This window comes from Watersipora subatra, chromosome 9 (assembly GCF_963576615.1).
Source record: "Watersipora subatra chromosome 9, tzWatSuba1.1, whole genome shotgun sequence".
Lineage (NCBI taxonomy): Eukaryota > Metazoa > Bryozoa > Gymnolaemata > Cheilostomatida > Watersiporidae > Watersipora > Watersipora subatra.
Genome location: NC_088716.1, coordinates 60,801,924 through 60,823,021, shown reverse-complemented (window position 1 = coordinate 60,823,021; position 21,098 = coordinate 60,801,924). Strand labels below are relative to the sequence as shown.

The 21,098-nt window shown below is 37.4% G+C and overlaps 1 protein-coding gene across 1 annotated transcript in view; it reads left to right on the top strand.

The window, feature by feature from the left end:
- The window catches only part of LOC137403949 (glycine receptor subunit alpha-2-like), a 28,202-nt gene that overhangs the window by 2,559 nt on the left and 4,545 nt on the right, over window positions 1-21,098 (top strand). Inside the window, exons 2-6 of the mRNA XM_068090076.1 lie at window positions 8,513-8,628; window positions 18,144-18,214; window positions 19,228-19,534; window positions 20,077-20,220; window positions 20,502-20,686. Coding sequence (XP_067946177.1) covers window positions 8,513-8,628; window positions 18,144-18,214; window positions 19,228-19,534; window positions 20,077-20,220; window positions 20,502-20,686 — 823 coding nt within the window. The remainder of the gene's footprint in view (window positions 1-8,512; window positions 8,629-18,143; window positions 18,215-19,227; window positions 19,535-20,076; window positions 20,221-20,501; window positions 20,687-21,098) is intronic.

Here is a 21,098-nt window from a genome sequence, read left to right as displayed (position 1 = left end):
ACATAACTTCCAAACAAGTCCATATCTCATTGTCCTCAGCAACACTCGCCCCTCTCTGTAAGAATGAACTATTGAGTAACAAATAACGCATGGTAATTTTGTGTGCCTGTAGTGTATGTAAGTATGCTTGCATGTAGTGTATGTAAGTACGCTTGCCTGTGGTGTATGTAAGTATGCTTGCATGTAGTGTATGTAATTATGCGTGCCTGTAGTGTATGTAAGTATGCTTGCCTGTAGTGTATGTAAGTATGCTTGCATGTAGTGTATGTAATTATACGTGCCTGTAGTGTATGTAAGTATGCTTGCCTGTAGTGTATGTAAGTATGCGTGTAATGTAAGTATGCATGTAAGCACATAAGTAGTTGTTTAGTAGGTAACAAATTCGCATGCACTCATACAAGCTCTAAATAGCATGATGGTTTTCTTCGCAATTGTTGTTAAAGACTCATCATTCATAGTATATTTGAGGAGAGATCGTCACTCTTTCTAGACTTTGCGAGGATCTGCAGCAATATCTATGTTCTGATTAAACTACCATTAACTATTTCATCAAGCTACATAGTTGAGTAACACCTTTGTGCAGGCTCACAGGCTACAGGGTGTTAGGAGTTCCTTTACTGTGTACAGCAATTAGCTTAGAGACCAAAAAGTTAGTATATATTAGTGCCGAGCTGTTAGTGTTGTTATAGAATGTGAATAAAGAGGAAAATCATTCAGGAGTTCGTAGGAAATTATGACCTTGATGGAAGACTAATAGCAGTTCTATTATTAATAAACTAGTGCTATTACTGTGCAAACTTTATGATGGTGTTAAAAGCTGCGACAACACAAATAAATCAAAGGTTCTATGCTGATAGCCGTGATTTGTATCTTCATACTGATCTGCTAAGGGCAGAGGGTTGGTCCCTATTTCAATCAGTTATGTAAACCTCAGGCAATATCAGTGCATTGTAAGTGGCTGCCCTACCCCGTACTACTACCCCAGCCCTCTACAGTCCTGACTAGTAATGATGTGCGTTGCATTTATTTAAATAAAATTTATATTGACCAAGTTCCATTATTGACCTTTGTATAACTTGGTGTAGCGAGAACATTCTAGTCTAGGTTCCTCTAAGTTGGTTTAATGTCTTTCATTCCCAGTGTTTAGCTGGTCTTTTGGTCTTATTTACCAGCAAAGATGCTCTGCTGAGACTAGAGTCTGACTTGCTCATCATAAGGACAATTTAACTTAGTACAATATTAAAGAGGAATTACATTCAATCAAATCAGATGTCTATAATAGTAGGGGCCGTAACTAGCAGTTTAGTTCGATATGAAGTAAAGTGAAACCTAACTGGAGTAGAAGGGTGGCGCTGATATTCAGCATATGGTATGGAACTAGCTGGTCATTCCTTTTTATACTTTATGACAGAGTTACTAGCTGGTAACATTTCCCGCGCTGCTTCTGTAGTATTTCTCAATTACATTGTGAGTTGAAGATAATTTGTATAAATTCTCTTGTTTCAATTAACCATACTGACGCACCAAATATTTTACTTTTATAAGAGTTCTAAAATGCTAAAAGAATTAGTCAATGAAATGCGACCAATAAACATCTTTTTAAAACTTACAGCATTTTATTATTACATTTATTTATAAATAATATAATCTAATGATTATAATGAAATAATCCAATATAATCATGATGTTTCATTTTTCAACAAGTATGTTAATATTAGAAGAACAAAAAATCAATTTGCATCACTCGTGATGCCAGCTTCTAGTTGTGACATAAAGAGGTCAGCTTGCTAACAAAACACAGACTTATGACTTAATATGTCAAAACAGACAATTAGTCAATGCGTGAACGGGCGAGACAACAGCACTTCTATTGGTCGCCATTCTTATACATTTTTCCCATCTAAACACTACATCGCTATGGTTACTCAACATGGCAAATGATAACAAGGCAAGGTTAAACCAGATTCTAGAAGTAACGGAAAAGTCTGCGCCATATTTAAATGTCCCGTATTAACTTTTCAGTCTCTCGCACTAAACAGTTCTTGTCAATGGTATGCAAATGACGAGAAACTAGTGTTAAGACGGCTCTGCGCTGAAGCTCATATTGCGGTGCAATACCTCTTTTATGTGTAATTTAAGACACTCCAGAAAAGTGGTCTGGCTGAATCTTCTTAGTAACATAAGCAAGAGGCAATGGAATAGCTATAAGTCTATTTTTGGCCTTTCGAGTGCACTTATGAAATGGCAGTCTCTACACTTCATGAAGCTACCTGCTGCTCGGTAAAATGGTTTATTGTATAAGGAAATGATGTACACATTTGCAGATTTATAATCAAGCAGTACGATTAATCTCATCCCTTTAGAGAGTCATGGCATGTAATGCAGTATATTTATAAACACGGCCAGCTTTGCATACCAAATGTAAATATTATATAGCTTGGATACAACACTTCATATTTGCTGCATATGCATTCTGAAAGGTCTGGGATTGAATCTATCGCGCCGCGCTTGTTGGCAACTAATAGGCAGTCTCAAAGACGGGGCGGGTGGCAACTTCCAATCATGAAATCAAAATAGTGCACTCAGGGTATTAATCTGCAAGAGTGATTGACATGGACATACTGTATTATACAGTGGGAACCTTGTCACGTGGTACAGTCAGCTCCTTAGCAAACCTTATTTGTATTTTGCCATTTCCTAGGGTGCTACCATAGATATAGTAAACCCTAGATATGCGAATAATCAAAACAAGTGAGGCCTATAATTAGCATGACGCAGCGTCATGGTGATGTGCAAAGCGAATCAGCTGATCTATTAACTCCTAATGACTTAGCACTAAAAACTGCTCAATTTTTCCATAGTTTGTGCATCTGAGACTGCATATTTTATTGAAAATATGTAAAACTTATATACAGTAATACTTCAACTTACGAGTGCCCTAACATACGAGAAACTTGAGGTATGAGCCAGCTTTTAAGCAAGTTTTAGCACTAACATACGAGCCATGTTTGAGATACGAGCACATGAGTCAGTTGCCCAGTATGTCGGAGGTGTTTTATGAGAACAGCATCACTCTGTATTTTTCAACTGCTCAGATTATACTTTTGTACCATGTTTTTTGTGCGCGATTTTCAGTGCAGAATTATGTGAATTAAAAGTATCGTGCGTAGACCGAAAGTTTGCCAGTAAAAGGATAGATAATGCAAAGAAAAAGCGAATGATAAAAATTGATATTAAACGGAAAATTATTGAAAAATATGCGAAATGTGTATGCGTGATTGAGCTAGCTCGGCAATATGATGGAAATACATCCACAATTATCAAACACAAGGATTATATTGAAGGCATTTAATTTGCAAAAGGACTAATCATAGTTTCTAAACGACGCAACGATCTTCACGACCGCTGATAGAGAGACTGCTCAGGCATTGGATAAAAGACAAACACTTGGCCGGTGACTGCGTAACTGAAACCAATGATATACAGCCCCCAAGGATAGCCGACGGCGCTCATATGGGCGTGGTTTAATGATGAAGCTCTGTTGGGATTAACCGGAACACGCCACCCGAACAAACAAATATGCTGAATAAAGCACCTTGTAAATTTACGAATATTATGAACTATAGTGGTTATTTTACTTTTCTGTTGAATTCATTTTGTTGTCAAATAAATATAGTATCCCAATATTGTCACCGTTATGATCAGTCAGTTGCCATTCACAAGCATTCGTGATATTAATAGTCACAATCGTAAAATAGCTCAAATTCGGTTTTGCATTTAGATTTTGAGTATGAAAACTACACTGCACAGCTTTGCCTGCTGTCCCATCTTATTGGCAAGGTAAAACAATGTGAAACCGATGAAAGACTTTGTCATTTTATATTAGGGGTGGCAAAATATTAATCAAAAACTAGAAAAAAAATGCCGTGGTTCGGGTAATTATATTCAACTTTAGGCATATACTACGACCTTTACTAATTTTAAAATTACTAAAAGTAGGTAATTTGAAATGTTTTATTTTGATTAGATACATTATTTTGGTTAGGTATTACCCCTACATTGCAGAAATTCAATGTTTGCTATTGTGACCCGCGGGGTCTACTGGCTGAATAAGCTAATGAAACGATAACAGCGATTCGTGTTTTCTAAAACCTAACAAGGCAACGCGACCGCCCCGCGAGAGTTGTGTTTGCTTTGAAACCCAGGCTAACACAATCCTAATAGAGCTCCATCATTAAACCACGCCCATATGATAGCCGTCGGCTATCCTTTTGGGCTTTATATCATTGCTGAAACGATGCTACGTAAAAAGGCTGGTGCAATCTATCAAGACTATAAAAATAGACATTCGGACAAATTGGCTAGTGGTCGTACATTAACCCTTGGTGACGACACCTGTGTTCGTCCTGATCGCAACATGTTGAAAGGGCGACAAAGGCAAACGTCCTTAGATAGGTTTCTCTTAAAACGGCCGGCTGGTCGTGCGAGCGAAACAAAAGAAAAATTAGCTAACCAGCGAGAAACTTCAAACTATGAACGCCGAAGAAATTTTAATTACGTTAAGTTAAAGAAAAAGTTTGCTTTCAAGTTTGGCTTTTAAAACTTGGATAAAATCCAAATTTATCAAAGTCAACTGTTGTAATGAAGGATAACTTATCTCTCCCTCTCTGGCAAATGCTTGCCTTAGCTGCTATTGTATGTATTTAATTTTACATTTTAATTAATCACATTTCCTTGCATTATTTTTTATTTGTTGCTTTTTGAAAGCATGTGGTAAGTCAGGACAATAACCAACATGTTCTTTCTGTTACAATATATTGTTTTGTGTGTTTTATTTGCATTTTTAGAGTATGGAAACCAATCAATATATATTTAATTGTTCTATATATAAATAAATTGCACCAACATACGAGTAAATTGACATATAAGCTCAGTCTCTGAACGCATTAAGCTCGTAAGTCGAAGTATGACTGTAATGACTTTGGATGAGAAAGGCAAGAATCTTACACACATGGTAATGAATAATACCAATGATTTAGATTCTATTTGGTCACTCTTTGTATTATCAATGACTATATCATTGATAATACAAAGAGTGACCAAATAGAAATTAAACTAATAACAAACTGATGAATCAAATGAGATTTAGAAGCAGTTACGCCGGACCACTGTATTAAACACCCATTAGACATGACTAAAAATAACTAGACGAGATAGTTTTTGTCTAAGGTTGGTTGAACTAGATTCTTGCTTTGAAGCGGCATAGTGTATTCTGATTTTAGTATAGCGATTTACTATAGTGTTGAGTAGACTGTTGGCATGCACTGTACATGTAAAACCTTGTTTGAGGTTATGTAATAAGACATGCATGTTATTGTCTGTTACTTGTTTAAAAGCTCTCTGTGTGATACCATAGTTATCCATGTGTGAACGTAGGCACTTTTCTGCAGCAATACATATCCGGCCTATCAATCTGGTCACCAATCCTCCTCTGTTTTTAACTGAGATTAGGGTTATGTCATCACTATTTCTACTTCCCACTACATCTACATCAGTCAAGAACTTGATACACTCATCACATTTGAGTTAGGAAAAAATCCTCATCACCGAACTCCTCATCTTCACCTTCCTCAGCTTTTGTCTCTTCTTTCTTTTTCTTTCTAGCCAGAGAATGTAGCAGGAGTTGGCCAGTTTTTCAGCTCTGCTCACATCAAGATCAGTACAATTAGCATTGGGACTTGGTGTGATATCTGCTTTTATGAGCAGTGCTCAAAGTGCAGATCTAAAGCATTGCACATCCGGGTTATTGTTATAGCCACCCTTAGATTGTATTGTGGAAAGCAGAATCTCAATGTGATCCTGGTTGATCTAAAAGGTTAGGAGGTAGTTGATGTAAGGGTAGTTGCTGAAAAGATATTGAGCAATGCCATGTACAGATTTGGGTGCTGACTCAAAAGCAATGACGAAATGATGATGTTTTTCCTATTATTTGCCACTAGCATCTTTCAGCTTGGTGTCTTTAATCGGCATAGATAGCTTATGATATTGTTGAAAACTTCTTGTTTTGAGTTGAAGTTCTGTCTTGTTATGGGCAATTGAGGAAATACCTGGGGTGTTGTGGTCTCTTCTGATGACATTTCACTAAGAATTTGGTCTTATTGTTACGTTTATGACTTGAAAACTAGCATGCCAAGCGTGCTTCCACTACCAAACTTATTGCTCAATTGAAGGCCTTGATGCTGTGATGCACATCACTAGGACGTAACGTCGTGAAAACAACAGCCAATTATAGGCCTCACTTTTGCTCCATTGTAATGATAGCTATTGCCAATCTAGGGTTTTCTATATCTATGGGTGCTACACAGCTGTCACGTTCAACTCCAAAGATACAGTACCTGAACCTGACACGGGAAATTGGGTAGAAGATGATGTGATTGGAAGGAAACAAATATTGACTAAACATTGGACAGCTTGAGATCTAAGAATCAATATATTGAAACGATCTCTCAGTTCCACTGACTTGCTAAAATTTCTTAAATAAAGAATAATGATTTTTTACTAATTTTTGTTTGTTCTCTCTTCATCACTATTATAATTTAGTTTATTTATCATACAGAGTCTGATGAGCAGTAGTAATCGCTAGCATTTGTATACAGTTCTTTGACCGCGTGGTGCCTGAACAAATCAAACGGAGGTTCATCTCGATATTACAAAGTGGTTACCCTAGCGATGGCAAATGTATTGGCATATGCATGCAAGTGTGCCTAGCAGCTAAACTCATTCCATAGCAATCTGCCCTTATTTAAATACTACAGACTAGTGTCTGTGAAGCAAACTTGTTACCAAATGAAGGCTTCATATAAACTTTGAGCTTCTCAAAATATACAATACAGTTCGTCAGACCAGCACGATGCAACGTTTGTACCAGAGCTGCAGTATAAGCATGAGCCAATCAGATCTCCTCGACAGATAAGCTACAAGTCCTTCAGTTTAATAACCACCTTTGAAGGAACATTTCTTGCTGGCATTATGCCAATATAAGGTAGTTAGTTGTATATACGGTAAAAGTTGGATTTAACGATAGTTTTATATCGGTTATTCAAAAGCAGATACTAATTTGTGAAAGTCTATAGTCTATATTATTGTGCATAAATATTTATTAAAAAGGTTTGCCACTGATAGAATTTTGCCCCATAACGAGGGAGAGGGAAGGGCGCTCTACCTCCTTCCCTTCACACTACTCGTTTGTTCATTAATTAACTTTGCGCTATTCGATGTACAGATGTTTTTTGTAATTTTGGTGAGCCCTGCAAATGGTTCATTGCTGAGTTTTTAAAAACATTAAAGACATCCAAATCAAAGAATCACGGAAACACCAAAGCTTTTTTCAGATTTAAACCATTTGAATATTACTTTTACTCTTGGTTGTCTAACCTGATAAGTATACAACTCTAAGGTTCTAGCGCTTTTGAATTGATAGTCATGAAGAAGTCAATTAGGAGTACTTAGACTATGTACCTATACATCGCTCAACTTTAGCTGTTTTGTAAGGAATCACACTTTAATAACTGATATTCAGATTTCAGACAGCTTTGAGAGACAATGCTTGTAAACATGGTAAATGCATATTATTTAGAAAAACAAAAACTATATTTTTAGAGACATTTAGTAATAAAATTCTTCCTAAAATATCGCATGGCGTAAATTTCTAAAAACCTTGATGACATCACATCAAGAACATTTGCTTGTGAATATCTTAGCTAAAGTCAGCAGTAAGTGTCATCGGCAGCAGTCAGCAGAAGGGTTCGGTGGCAGAGGTCAGCAGTAAAAATCACTTGTAGGTATCAGTAGTAGTTGTCAATAGGGGAGATCAGAGAGTGGGAGCAACAGTAGGAGTCAGCATTGTTAGTGGGGGTCAGTAGTTGGAGCTAGGTACACTTATTTAAGCCAACTATTTATTAATACTGACCATTGAGCAGTTTTTAATTCCATTGTCGGCAGTTTAGTTCATTCAGTTAAAATTCATGCATAATTTAAAGTTATTTTTAATTTTACATTTATTAGAGGTATGTCTCATGCGTCTCTCTCGTGTCTCATGCGTCTCTCGTGTCTATAAAATTGATCACATCATGCCAACAATGACACTGGACAGTTTTAACTAAATTACAATAGATCAATCCTGCTATGTTTTATTGCTTGATTTCGAATATTAAGATACAAAAACTTTTCTTGTACATGCGGCAGCCATCTTAAATCTTGTTAGCCGCATCATCTTCATACTGTTTGAGCTTCTTTAGAAATGAAAAGGACTAAGCCTGAAGGCTAAGTCCTTTTTATTTCTGAATAGTTAGTCTCAACTTCTCTGGCCTGCATTTAGGCAGACGCAAGAAGTGTTGTCGCTGTCAATATCAATATCCTCTCAAACTTACAAATTAGTCTAAGCACTTCCTGTCATTTGCTGGATCATTCCTTATTTTTATGTAATCTTTAACTTCTCACGATGTGCCCACAGGCTATGTCTGGCTCTACTAGGAGTAGCTTGCAAGGAGGTGCCTAGTGAGGACAATGTGGTAAAGGCTGTCCGTGAAGTATACGAAAACTATGACAAAAACGTGCGCCCTCCAAAAGGTATGTTAGCGGTATATCATTGTTGCTCTGTACAGTGAGCCTGGAACAGTAGAATTTTTATGTCTAAAATTTCAAATGCTAGAAATAAAGGTTTTCTTACAGCTAGCCTTTGCTCATTAAATCTATAGCGAGCTAAATCATTTGATATTAGACTACTAGATGTGTATCTGTGTTTCAAAAGACTTTACCCGATAAGACCAACCACTGATGCAATACGGCCTCAAATAATACATTTGATACATATTTCTCTCTCGAAGTCAGTCGAGGTAAATAAACTGTCTATGGTTGTGACTTACATATGATAACAGATCTTTAATCAGCTCAATTACAATCAGTCATCTGCCATGAGCGTGTATTGATCTGCCTCCATTTTAACTTCCTTTTCGCTACATCTTTATAGCTGAGTCTAGGCCTTCCTGGATTTCACTAACCATCATATAGTTGCGAGTATAATAGTTGACACAGAAACCTGTCTTGTTCTATTCTGTGTACATGGCCTAACAATCCCAGACTTTGTTTCAGATACATGTTTGTTACTATAATATCTCTTAAACAAGAGCCTCCTGACTCTAGTATCTCGTAACAGCTAAGATTTATGTAATCTATTAGTCTATATTATTTAATATCACCATCATATGTTGTCTATAGGGATTTCAAATACCTTCTCAACATCCAATTAACCTTCAGAGAAAGGTTCTCTGACGATGGGTGGCATTAATAGAGATAGCCTCCAGAGAGTTTCTCGGATACAACTGTTTGTCCTCAGGCTTGTGATGACCTGCTGTCCCGCTGTTGTAGAAGCATATAGTTAAAGTTTAAGGCTACTCAGCTGTCAAAACCTTATCTTACCTGAAAAGTGAGAAGTGAGAATAAGTGAACTTCAAAAATAAATAGTAACTAGCTGTGCCTCCCGGGTTGCCAGGGTATTAAAAATCAGTTTATAAACAATGAGAAGTGGTGAGATCTGCTTACCTCTTGCTGGCAGGCAACTCTCCAGCAAATGGCGGGTCATTGCCAAGTGGCCTGGCACATTGCCAATGGAAAATTCTACTAACCTAGTTAGTAAGCTTCAAATGCCGATAGGCAATGACATTGCGTCAGCATTGTTGCCCAGATAGGCTATTCTAATAATAGCTATAGCCGGAATGCAGACAGACATAACGACATACTATGCACAGACATACTTTGAGAAATATATATATGCATAATATATATATAGATACTAGATAGTAATAGTTGTAGTAATAATAATAATTACACTAGTTAACATCGCGTGTGACTATTAGAGAAATAGAATGGCTACCTCGTTCTTTACAAACATCCTCGAAAGGGAGATACAGTTACACTGAGCCAGCCTAATATTCCTGATCACGCTTTTAGTGAGTCTATCGATTAACAAGTGTAATTTTTTTTTCAAAATTTATGTCCTTGTTCTTTCTATGACATCTCCACAAGTTTTAATAGTTCTGTATTTCCAATTGTTCTCTTTGAAATACATTGCATGTATTGCTATTGAGGTATGTTAGAGAGCTCATTGCATTAATATGTAATCTCCAAGCAACTTGAGACATTAAAACTAAATTCATGAGATAATTCTGCGTAGGAAATAATTAGAATGCCCTTTACACTGATTGAGTCCATACAAGGTGGGTGGTTAATAATATATACGTACTGTATAACATGCCTCACAAATACCTGTATTGTAGTGTCACTAGCGTAAAGCCCGAGGCTTTAGTGGAAATACAATTTGTATTGATGTCGTTTTTGTAAGCAACCTCATGAGCCCATATATTTGTAAGTAGTATGATTATGTTTATTCAGTTGGTTAATTGATTGAGAAAACATACTGCTATATTTGTGGAATTGTGTTCACTTATTTATTGGCTTATTATATATTTATTCACTCCGTCTATATCTATTGATGCTGTGCATAAAATTCCCTCAGCAAGGCTTTAAACGTATGAGATGCAATGATATATTTATCTTTATACCAGTAATTGTTAAGTTCTATAGGCATCTTTCGGTCTCCCACACGTCACAGGTGTCTCTTAGTAAACCCACTTCCTTCAAATAGTTGCCTTCATAAGCTGAAAGCAACCTAACCTAACCTATGAACAACATGTTGGGGTTTAATACCCAACCGAGGTCACTGGTGGTGACAGGAATGTCATCTAACGTTAAAATGCTCTCCGCAACGCAACTGAACATGTCGAAGTTCCCTCTCCATCGGACCCAGCCTCTGCTTGCAGTAAACTAAGCAGACGTCATACTTGATCTTTGAGAGATTGCGAGCGATTAATGTTCTATAGCTTTATATTGGTATTCATCAACAAGATGATCTTTTTGTTACAAGCTAAAAGGAATAAAAAAGCAAACACAAAAACCAAAACTTATCGAGTGAGTTGAACAAAAGCATTTTAAAAGTTGGTAATCTAATAGTACTGCAGATGAGTCAGGATAGTGAATTGAAGGTTGTAGTAACAGACATTTCATAAACTGAAACATATGACAGTGGGCGTAGAATGTTGATGTCACGGAATAGAAAACAATGTTTGTTATATATGTAAAAGGATCAATACAGATAATCTGGGCATACTTTATGCAGGAATTTGAAACCAGTAACACAAATGCTAAGGTGAGCGAGTTAAATGATGTTGATGATAATGTTACCATCTATCTGCAATCAACTCGCATGTTATACAATAATGAACATCTCTCACTGCTAACATAGACTTCGCTAGAAAACTTAGCCTCAATAATCTACTAAATCAGCAACTATCTCTAAATGTCAAGGAAAGGAATAAAGTGATGCCATCGGTGGTACTTTGTTTGAATAGAGGCTTTCTCCTCCTCATCATTCTCCTCTTTTCCCCCTTCTTTCTCCTACTCAGAGTCCCTCATCCTTTCCTTTCTCTATTTATACAATCAACTTTTCTATTCCTTCTGTTTATTCCTGCTTCTGTCTCTATTCTCTTCTTGTCTGATTCTGCAAGAGATAATTTTACAAAAACTAAAAGTGCAAGTAACTAACTTGATATGCAGCATTTGATGCTTTGTACAACATGGATTAGGTGCTTCGGCTTTTACCTGCGTGTCTGCGCTACTTGTACAAGCCTCAGAGCTAATAAAACTGTAGTTTTTTGTTGATACACTCCACTCTTTCATAAATACTCGAAATTTTTACCAATACATTTGTAAGAGTAGAAGTGTATAAATTACCCAAATCAATATCATTAGTTTGTGTTTATTTTAGTGGATACTTAGGATGGTTCAGAATTGTTTACCCTTGAGGAAATGTGAGCTAAAATATATAAAAATATCTATGACGCAGTGTTATACATGTTAAACATTGGTTCATTCGTACGCATATCCATATATGTACCTGGAGTTAGAGTCACCTGATGGCCTGCCAATGAATCCAGTAGAACATTTTCATCATCCGACGAATGCGCAAGGATTAACTTGTCGTAGCCTCAAAACTTAAAAATATTTATATAGATCACTGGTTATGGCTTTTAATGATGTCTTGCCATGCATGCGTTTATCCATTATCATTGAACCTTATCGAACTCAATTATTTTTTAAGGTATTAATTACCATACTTTCCCTATAATCTTCAGGGGCATGAGATCAGAATCTGATTATCTCACATGTACATCTACACATACCTATTCATGTAGGTAGTTTGAAAGTGCCCTCACAGGGTAGGATACTGCAAGCACCCTACTCAGGCTAGTGGATAGCTTTATAACTAGCTTATATAGACAAAAGATTACATAGAGCTCGATCTCACTCATCGGTATAAACTTGGGCATATTCGAACACAGCCTGTATTCAATTGGTTCTTGGTCTATGCTTATACGATGAGTTCTGTCTTTAGCAAACAATGTTCTTACAAAGAGATGCTGTATTTCACCATTGTCACAAAAAGGACCCCTAGGAGTAGCGGAGTTTTCTAGTGTAATTGATCAAGGACATTCAATTCTCAATGGAGCCCCTTACACTATTATAAAGCCTAAGCTAAACTGCGCAGGCGGCTGGATATAGTAACTAAAACTATACATGCTTGTAAACTAACTCATCACTTAATTAATGATTTGCCGGCTAAACTTTTGTCTACATTTAATATGGTGAATAGGTCGATATTGGTGTCAGTTCTTTTTGTAAAATTGTTCAAAATTTTTTCTACAAAAAAATATGAAGCCAAAGTGTGACGGCTTCATAGTAATATGATTGTAGCTGAGCCCTAAATATATTTCAAAGTTTATACAATGACAAACACTTAAATAGACACCAAACACCAATGTTGTTGTCTGAATGTTATAGTCTTAGTAGAGTTAATAATCGCTGACCAATAAAAAAGAGAACAGATGGCAGACAGATTCGCAGTGCCATCACATACAGCCTCTATTATTCCAGGACTTACCCGTTTGCATTTCTTTTGCATTCTCATTCTTGTTTTTTAAAGTGTGCTTGTCAGGGGTTTAAATAATTTATTTCCTACTTCGCACTCAAAAATAGTTGGAGCTGGCACCTGTTAACTCGGGCACATAGTAACATCACAGAAGTAGGTGCTTTCCAAAATCGTCAACTTCTAAACATAATACAGCCAATCGTAATATTTCTGTCCTACAGGCAGTCTAGAAGTAAGATTATAACTATGGTGGATGCAAATTTCTGCTGCCATATGCTGCCGTTAAGTCGATATTTTGCATATGTTGCTCATGTGACTGGATTATTAGAAGCGTCTTTAGCAGCGTGCTGCCCAATAGTTGCGTAATCGCTGACTAAAGCTAACAAAGCTATGAGTTCATTTTCTTAGAAGTGTTTTTATTAAGAGGAAGTACAACGGCAGCAAATACAAACATTTGCAAAATTGAATGGATAACTTCATTCAAATTAGCCTCATTTTGATCATCAAAATGCTTATAAATAACTAGTAGTCACCCCACATGTTTGAGGCTGTTATATTCATAAAACTTTGAGAAAGATGGTTATATGTTTGCTAATTAGTCAGATTTTAGTTCTACCCTTAATAGACGGGTCTGATGCATAGCCAACCTTTCTTAGATGAGTTTGATGAGAGGGTTTTGGTCTACTTCACTGTTAGGTATGAATATATTTGTTATTAATGCACAGCTTTATAGAACCTCAGTGGTAGTTGCCTAACAGCGCAAGTACTCGTAACTCCTTCATACCTCAGGACTAGTGTGTTTTGCTGAAACGGGTCATGAACCCACATCAATGTGTTATTGGAGGTGATTTGTTTATTAGTTTGTGAGAATTTTATGTTATTAAAAAACAGAGGATTTTTTCCCTTTTGGCCGTCAACTGTTGTGTAAGGTGCAGGTAGAAGAACCTGTGGTCGACACCACCGTAAATTCCACCGAACCTGTGGTCGACACCACCGTATGTACCACCGAACCAAAGAAACAAACCAACATTTGGCTTTGTGCCAAACCTTGGAAATTTCAACTTAAAATCCGACTTCCTCAGTCAATACTTGTGACAAAGAGTTGATGACTCCTTGTTTTTGTCAGCGTAGTTGCTAAAGAGTTTAGTTGCTGGCTTATTGAAAAGATGGCCTCACTGAGCTCTCTCCTCTCTCTCCTCTCTCTCTCCTCTCTCTCCTCTCTCTCTCTTCTCTCCTCTCTCTCCTCTCTCTCCTCTCTCTCTCCTCTCTCTCTCCTCTCTCTCTCCTCTCTCTCTCCTCTCTCTCTCCTCTCTCTCTCCTCTCCCTCTCCTCTCTCTCCTCTCTCTCCTCTCTCTCTCCTCTCTCTCCTCTCTCTCTCTCTCTCTCTCTCTCTCTCTCTCTCTCTCTCTCTCTCCTCTCCCTCTCCTCTCTCTCCTCTCTCTCCTCTCTCTCTCCTCTCTCTCTCTCTCTCTCTCTCTCTCTCTCTCTCTCTCTCTCTCTCTCTCCTCTCTCTCTCCTCTCTCTCTCTCCTCTCTCTCTCTCCTCTCTCTCTCCTCTCTCTCTCTCTCCTCTCTCTCTTCTCTCTCTCCTCTCTCCTCTCCTCTCTCTCTCCTCTCTCTCTCCTCTCTCTCTCCTCTCTCTCTCCTCTCTCTCTCCTCTCTCTCTCCTCTCTCTCTCTCCTCTCTCTCTCTCTCTTTGATCCTTCAACATGGTAAAAGAAATTTATGCTGAGTGTGATTAATTTAAGGTGGAAAAAAACAGACCACGCAAAAGGCTGATATATTTGTCACAAAAATTAAAACTCAAAATATTGCTTTAGAAAATGGTGCTCATAATATATAGTTTGTATACATCCATACCAATCATACGTGTCTGATTGATATGCAGGATTGGATATAAATATGTATGTCAATGTGAAAATAAATGAAACGTTATGTCATAAAGTCATTCTTATAGCAAATATTGTGGTTGTAGGCTGACCGGATAACAGCAGCGCATCCGATTTTACCATTTGTTATAATATATATTGTTGATCGTTGAGCCTTTCTTTTAGCCTTGACCTTTTACACTAAAAAGCAAAGGCGCGTGTTTTTCTCTTACCTACATAGAGCGCAGCATTTACAGATGCTTGGAGCTATTCCGATGCGAGCTAGATAGACAGCAGAGGCTGAAAATGGAATGACAGTTTATTTTCTAAGTTCTGCCTCTCATGTTATATCTTTTGATACTACTAGTATGTAAATATAAGTTACATTCGTTAGTATATAAGAAATAGGCTTGCCATCTATTATCTATGATGAGCCTTGATGAGCTTTAGTCGCGAGCTTAGACTAAGAAGAGAAGAACACAAATCAAAAACTTATACTTCTGCAAAAGTAAACAGCTAGATGACCCGCCTTATAGCCCTGTAGTCACTTAACCCTATAGTCCTGTAAGTACTTAACCCTATAGTCCTGTTGGTATTTAATCCTATAGTCCTGTAGGTACTTAACCCTATAATCCTGTAGGTACTTAACTCTATAATCCTGTTGGTACTTAACCTTATAATCCTGTAGGTACTTAATCCCATAGTCATGTAGGTACTTAACCCTATAGTTCTGTAGGTACTTAACCCTATAATCCTGTTGGTACTTAACCCTATAATCCTGTAGGTACTTAACCCCATAGTCCTGTAGGTACTTAACTGTATAGTCCTGTAGGTACTTAACCTTATAGTCCTGTAGGCACTTAACCCTATAATCCTGTTGGTACTTAACCCTATAGTCCTGTAGGTACTTAAAATAAATACAACTGCAAAAGGATTATCTACTAATACGTTTTGTAGTTTGTTAAGGTTCTCTACCGGTCACGGTAATAAATTATTAACAAGCTGTCTCGCTAAGGTTACGCTTACAAGGTTACGCTTACATTTACCATTAGAGATGTAGGAAGCTTTAAAACCCTTTAAACATGATTTTATATCGCTGCCTCAATACATCTTTTACATTTCCATATACTCTTGTAGGAGACCTACAATATAATCCCTCAGTCTAAGTGCTGTCTATTTTACATCATCATATTGGGTCTGTTCTTCACTAGAGTCTGGTACGAAAATTAGAAAAAGCGGTGGATAAGGGTGCCACAATAAGCTAATTATTGTGACACTACAGGATATCGAGTTTACCTTTTTTTACTTTCTTTACTCCTACTCTACCAAATATACTGAATTTACAAAGTTAAAACTAAATTGGCCTCAGGCATTTAGTATTAGCGATGAGGGTGGTGGAGTAGAGCCTGAAGTTGGTATGAAGAAGCTCCAGAGACGGGAGGCTATTCATGTGCGGCTATTCAGCTTTATTAGGCAGGAGTGAGAATATGAAAAGATAAAAGTACTAGAGACGCCGCAAGCGCTAATGATGATAATGGTGAATATTATATTTAATCAATGTGGCGAATGCGTGATACGCTAATGAGCTAATGAGATGTAGGCTAATATATTTGTTTAGCGAAGTAAAACAACAAAGTCACTGCACTTAAGGCTATTAAATATCGAAGAGGAAACAGAAGACACGGTTCATTTTGGTCTTTTTGAACAAACTGAAAAGGTAGCTAAACTTTTTGTCAAAATTTTCTCCTTCAGACCTCAAATAAAATATGTCTAGCGACATTAAATTTCCTGTCTGTCGAGCCGATGTTTGCGCTTTTAGTTTTTTTGTTATAAAATGCTGTCATCGGAATTTGATGTGACGCAATATCACGCCATCCTGGGTTTACTCAATTACTAGAGTGCTTCAGGAGGTCTTATAATTGCATATCTTAGGTGTATATAAATATCCATTAAAGTTAGCGGGCCTCGATATTACGGACAGATAATATAAACTACAGTACCCAGCAACCTACCCGCAGTTAGTGTTTCCAGCGCCACCAGTTGCTTCTTGGGCATCTTTTCTGATTGGATTAAAGTTCTGAGAGAAAGAAATATGACAAAAGTAGAGAGACAGTTCATAGATAATTAGAGTTTCTTTCAGCAGTCCTTATATTGAAACACTATTGATATAGTTGACTCTAGAGAGTAATGTCTAGAATAAGAAAAGAAAATGTTTAACAGAGTTTTTCAAGTTGTTATACAAAGTATTGTATAATGAGAAACTCTGGCCAGCCATATGTGTATAGGTTTAAAGGTGTACTGGTGTTTGAGCAATGATAGCACAACTCCAGTTCTGCTCAGCCATATGTGTATAGGTTTAAAGGTGTACTGGTGTTTGAGCAATGATAGCACAACTCTAGTTCCGCTCAGGTATATTTTAATGTACACGTATCTGTATCTATTCTTTTAAATAACCTGCTATAGAATCGATCAGCCAACAGTTTTCTGCTGTACGAGTCGTTCTGAACTTCATCCAGTAAATGTAATCATTAGATCTCACTGTCAATGTCTATGCTGTATTTATTTTATAGAGTTGACAACTTTCAGAGAAAGTGGTGAGAGTCTTAACCAATCGCTGCTGCCTGTAGATATGTTTGATATTTGCACCATCTATCTTTTATTTTAGACGTTTAGTGTAGGCTTAGATTTATGTTCTATTTTATAATCGCTTTCAATTATCTGTTTATACTATAAAAAGGGCTCTACTCCTTTTTATTACATATACAAAATATATTATCTCTGCTAACTTTTACTCCTGTTTCTTTAAGTTTTAGTGACATTTACTCCTTTGAAAGCTTTTTTAATTCTAACACATTTTCATGTTCACACTAAAATTCCTAACTACTTCTGTTGTGTTGGTGGCTTAACTTCATTTATACACATAGAGCTACAGCCATCACTCTATATCTAACATCTGATTGGCTTATCACTGGCTGAAGTCTCATAGGAAAATAGCCTAACACCCATTCAGAAGATGCGGAATGAATTTTATACATTTTTTGTGAAACTCATGTGTACCTTTATAAACAGGATACAATCTTACTAGAGATCTATTGATTATTCATTGAGCTTGAAAAATAATTTACCATCTTAAAATAACAATTCCATTCCAATGAAGCTTTACTAGCTCGGGGGAATATGGCTTGGGTTGAGCTAGTCATGTCTCTGTCTTGTCAAAAGTATTCTACATTACAGGAGGAGAGGCTATCAGCGTAGGAGTCGACGTGTATGTGATTAGCCTTAGCGCCATCAGTGAGAAAGATATGGTGAGTTAAAGGAGCTTGAAATAATTAGCACCCGGCCCATCAGTGAAAACGATATGGGGAATTAAAATTGGTCTAGCAACCAAACTAAGTAGCGTCAACATAAAAATCAGTTTATTAGCCCTAGCGCCCTAGTATGAGAGCAGCCGTCACCTAGTGATCTAAAACTCCTGACCTACAAACAACAAGTTGGGGCTCAATTCCAAAAAGAGGCCACTGTTGGTGACAAAAATGGTTTCCAACTTAAATTTCTCTTTGAAACTGGACACGTCTTCAGCTGTTGATAGTTTTTTGCCACTGAACTCAGATATGTCCAGCTAATATTGTTAGGGCCAAAGCCATTGTTTGGGCAACACTGCTATTAAAAACACACGCATACACGTGCACAGCCTCTGCTTGCAGTGAGCTGAGCAGACAGTACACTTGATTTTTAAGGGATTGCCCGCTCCTTATCAATGTTATAAGATTGCTACGCTCAACCCTCTAAAGTTCTCTTTAAAGCTGAAGAGAAAATAAATTGGGTAGAAAGAAAATTTTTGGTTTATAGCATATGGCTCAGCATTTATACATTTGGCTGATAGAGTTAATACAATACGTGCTATCATAGCTGGTCCGTTTGCGTTGTGATGTCGAGTCTGAAGATCTGTAACATTACACATTACACAATAATGGAACACACTAGTTAAAATTATGGGGCTCTAAGAGCCATGCAATTGAGAGCCTCATTATACACCTCTTAGACCTGCTTGTTCAGAATCAGCCTCAAAACCACTAGAGTTATCGACTTGAGTCAGCAGGTGCTTGTTAGCTGACAATCTTTTTATGAGACAAACTGATATTAGTTATGAACAGGATGGAGAATACAAGCAATACTGTTCTCATATTAAAAATACATATTTTGCATGGCATGACACCCTTTTTCATGTTCTGAGTTGGCATAAGACCGTAAAAAGAGCCAGATAATGCAATCCTCTAAAATAGCCCTAGCTTTGTTCTGACTTTCTTTATGTTTTCAGGACTTCACAGTAAATATGTACATCCGTCAGCGGTGGCAAGACATAAGATTAGCTCACCCCAACTTCACGGGTGACAACGGAATCCTCATTACTAGTCAGATTCCTCACACATGGCTGCCAGATCTCTTCATAAAAAATGACAAAGAATCCAAAAAATCAGATGTGACTACTCTGAACACATTCCTGAGGGTAGACAGCGAGGGTAACCTTGCCTACAGCATGAGAGTTACATCGACAATAGCCTGCTCGATGCGCCTCGAAAGATATCCATTTGATGAACAGTTCTGTAACATGCTCTTTGAAAGCTGTGAGTCTTCTTTTATCATAGCTGTACAGAGCTGCATTTCAGACTTTTCTCAATATTTCAGTTTTAAAGATTACTATGTGCTCTATAAACCTATGTGCTCTATAAACCTAAAAGTGTGTGCTGCCGCCTTCACAGACCATTTCACAGAACACACTGTTAAGTTCACAGAACACACTGCTAGGTTCAAAGAGCTTTCTGGTAGGTTCACGGAATACTCTGGTAGATTCACAGAGCTTTGTGGTAGGTTCACAGAATGCTCTTGTAGGTTCACATTATACTCTGTTAGGTTTACAGAATATATTGCTAGGTTCACAGAGCACAAAATTAGGTTTGTAGAATATGCTGTTTAAGCTATGTAAAACACCGCTAACCTAATGATGTGCTTTGTAAACCTAAAATGTGCTCCATGAACCTAGCTATGAGTTTTGATAGGCCTACATTATTAGATAGGCTAGCTAATTTTGGCTATATTTTTTGCTAAGCTTTACGTTAGGGAGTTGTCACCTCATGTAATAAGTACTACTTTCAATAAATGCTCCTAGATGGACATATGCTCAAAGAATTGCGGCTTCACTGGAATGAAGATACTGGCCAGCCTGTAGAGATCAATGAGCAAATCCAACTTCCTGAGCATGTCATTAAAGAAGCCATTACTTTAGACTGCTCTAAAACCTACAACACTACAGGTGCCAGCTTCCTTTGCCATCTCATGGTTTCATTACTCCGTGTTGGTAACATAACCCGTACATGTTACATAACTTGCAGTAGAATCATTTTCGAGTGATTAAAGTATGTCATGCATATCTGTATACCTTGCATATCTGTCTTGCCTTAGGCTGTGATGCACATCACTGTGAAGTAACGTCGTGAGAACAACAGCATATTATAGGCCTCACTTTTGCTCCTTTGTAATGATAGCGATTCACCAATCTAGGGTTTACTATATCCATGGATTTTTCTATTGCAGGCTCCTTCAGCTGCATAGCAATTCAGTTTGAGTTTTCTCGTAACATTAACTACTATATCATGGGTCTCTTTCTGCCTTCCATTCTCATTGTGGTGCTCAGCTGGGTAGCCTTCTGGATAGATAAATCTAGCACACCGGGACGGGTGTCCTTGTCCCTCCTCACCATTCTTACCATGCAAAACCAAGTAAGCTATGTTTACTCACTTATAGCCTAGCCGAAAGGTAAATTTATCCCCCCCTCCCGCCTTCAAGTGGGCCTTGGGACACTTTCTGGGAGGTCTAGTCACTCTCCGTTGGGTATATTACTTTGTTTCAACTAGAAACTCAGATTCACTTTCTCAGCTTAGAGCTGATGTTGCAAGTTCAGTCGCTGGCAGTTTGACCCACGACGTAGGTTGTAGCTGTCTTTATGGCTATCCTATAGTAATTACTAGTACCTTACCTCTAATAACGCAGTAACAATATGGAATTTTATAAAAGTTTTAAAAAAATCATTCGCTTGATCTTCTACATCATAAACATGGTATAACCTTTGCATCTTTATAAACCAGAGCTCTTGAAAATTTACAAAATTTCGTCTATTGTAAATTTTACCCT